Source organism: Vitis vinifera, chromosome 1, assembly GCF_030704535.1.
Source record: "Vitis vinifera cultivar Pinot Noir 40024 chromosome 1, ASM3070453v1".
Taxonomy (NCBI): domain Eukaryota; kingdom Viridiplantae; phylum Streptophyta; class Magnoliopsida; order Vitales; family Vitaceae; genus Vitis; species Vitis vinifera.
Genome location: NC_081805.1, coordinates 21,214,981 through 21,217,605, shown reverse-complemented (window position 1 = coordinate 21,217,605; position 2,625 = coordinate 21,214,981). Strand labels below are relative to the sequence as shown.

The 2,625-nt window shown below is 40.2% G+C and overlaps 1 protein-coding gene across 1 annotated transcript; it reads left to right on the top strand.

Moving 5' to 3' along the window:
- Window positions 1-1,148: 1,148 nt before the first annotated feature.
- On the top strand, window positions 1,149-2,050 carry LOC100258132 (basic leucine zipper 43). Its single transcript, XM_002269459.4, has one exon. It carries the CDS (start codon window positions 1,295-1,297, stop codon window positions 1,880-1,882), a length of 588 nt encoding a protein of 195 aa, XP_002269495.1. The 5' UTR covers window positions 1,149-1,294; the 3' UTR covers window positions 1,883-2,050.
- Window positions 2,051-2,625: the final 575 nt, after the last annotated feature.

The window sequence follows — 2,625 nt, the reverse complement described above, 5'->3', positions numbered from 1 at the left end:
GTAATGGTGCAGATTAATAAACCCAGGAGAGCATGTGAAAAAGTGTCTTTATATCATATTTTTGTCCTATATGACAAACTATCAATTATACCCTCCCTTCAGGGGAGGCAAGACCAATCCTTCAAAGCTTAATTCATACACAACACAAATGAAATGTTAATATGTTTGGCCGAAAGAAGGGTAAAACGGGGCAGGGACAAACGGTTCCAAACAAGCAACAAACTCAAGTTCACAAATCTGCAGATTATTCACAATTGTCTAAATCTCTGATCATGTCCATCAGTTTGGCCGGAAAACTGACCTGAGGCCCATAAATGATAACCTCCCAGCAAAGGTAAAACAAGTGAACAAAACGGAAGAGTGAGAAGAGGGCCTAGTAAGCAGAAGGATTTGCATAATATGTCCATATTTTTTTTCTTTTCTTTTCTCAATTCAGCTCAATGGCAGCTTTAGAAAATATGAGATGCCTGGGATCCACGTGGGTACTCAGATGTTAACTATTTGGATAACAGTCTTATGATGGGTCCCTCCAATCCCTGTCTGAAGTGCACATTGAGTCATCACAATTATTACAAAAATCATAATCAAAACTCAATTTTATTTAATCATTTCCATTTTTTTTTTTTGGCTACGTCACAATTCAATATGGTATTATTGGCTGTCAGTTTTAAGAGTCTTAATATGATTTGAAATTGGGTAGGCTCCCCCCAGAGATTTCTCTTCCAGCTATTTGACTTCAACGCCACTTCTCATTTTGCTTTCACTGCTCTCATCTTCTGAACCATTCCCCATCAAAATAATTGACATCCCCACATTGCAAACTTTCTTATTCTGAGCATTATATGTGGCCTCTACAATTTGAAGATCTCAGAATATAATCCATTTATATATATATATATATATATATGGAAATGAAGAGTAGTCATGCATAATATATATATATATATATATATACATATACATGTTACCATCCCATGACCTTTGCTCGTGGGTTTTTGTTCAAAAGAATGCTAAAAAGTAGGTCATAGATAATTTTGGATACACATCTAATCACTACATGCATACATTCCACACACTTATATGACGCGTTGTTCCAATAATTTGATTGAATTTTGCACTTGGTAATTGTAAGCCCCTGATACTGTTCTTCTTTGTTGCTGAAACTGGCCCACCTCTCTTAAACTTTTTTCTCCTATAAATTCCCTCCATTCCTCATGCTGTCGTCTCCTATCCTCTCAACAATCTCTGCAAGTAATCCTTTCAGGTATCTCCTCTCTAAAGTTCAAGTCCAGCCATGCTTCCAGGTGAATTCACAGGAATCCACTATATGGCTCCTGAGAATCCAACTCCCTTTCCTGCCAACTTCGGCATGACGTATGACAACACGCCAACCCTCCATTTTGGTGGATATTTAAGCAACCTAACCACTTCTCAGATCCCTCCTATTCATGAATTCACCCCACAGTCGTCAAGCCTGAGCAATAACTCTACTTCAGATGAAGCCGAGGAGCATCAACTCAGCATCATAGATGAAAGGAAGCAGAGAAGAATGATATCTAATAGAGAATCTGCTCGCAGGTCAAGGATGCGGAAACAGAAGCACCTGGATGAGCTCTGGTCGCAGGTCGTCCGTCTCAGAAATGAGAATCACAGCCTCATAGACAAGTTGAACCATGTGTCGGAGTGCCATGACCGGGTTCTTCAAGAGAATGTGAGGCTCAAGGAAGAAGCTTCTGACCTCCGCCAAATGCTCACGGACCTCCGAATAGGCAGTCCTTACACCACGTTGAGAGAGTTGGAGGGGGTTTCCTGCAACACAGCCCATCTCAGAGCTGAGTCCTCCAACCAATCCATCACTAGCTCCATAGACCTGCTTCATTGAGATTGGCCGGGGTTGCCTTTTTCCTATTTACTACTTTTATGTTCCTTCTGTTACTACGACTATGACTATGAGTGCTAGCTAATGAGTCTTTGCCTTCACTCCCATCTGTATGAGAGATCTAAAAACAGATTACAATAACAGCTTTTAACCATCATTTTCCAACCTTAAGCTTATAAATTATAGTCTCATACATTCACCAACAAAGCAAATTCTCAAACAACTGTTCACCAATCTTAATTCTCGCCGCATATGGAGCCAAAAATCATGTGAAAATGATATTTCCAATGGCCTCCATAGTGAGAAATAAAGACTTGTCCATCATGATTCATGACTTTTTTCTCTTGGTGGAACATTTTGGAAACCCCACCACCCTGGACTGTTCATATTCGCCTGAGAGCCATGGATCAGACAAGCAACATCAAAGAATAAATTAAAAGATTAAAAAGACGATACCCCAAGATCAGCACCGGTAGGAAAATAAAATTAATATATTAGTGAGGTGTAATTGAGATTATATATGGATGACGTTGAAAAAGAGGTGATATTGGGAGCAGGTGAGCCTTGATGGGAACAGGCTCCAGTAACTCCGAAGGGGAGGCCCCATGGCCCCCATGGGCAAAGTCCATTGTGAACACAGTAGCAAGAGCAATTGGACAATTTGTGGTGGAGGTGCTGGTGGTAGTGGCTCATAATACATGTAACTCCCATAACAACCAAAAACATTTGAAAAGGCTATCCACTAA

Coding starts and splice junctions, on each gene's coding strand:
- LOC100258132 (XM_002269459.4), top strand. CDS start 1,295: ATGCTTCCAGGTGAATTCACAGGAATCCACTATATGGCTCCTGAGAAT.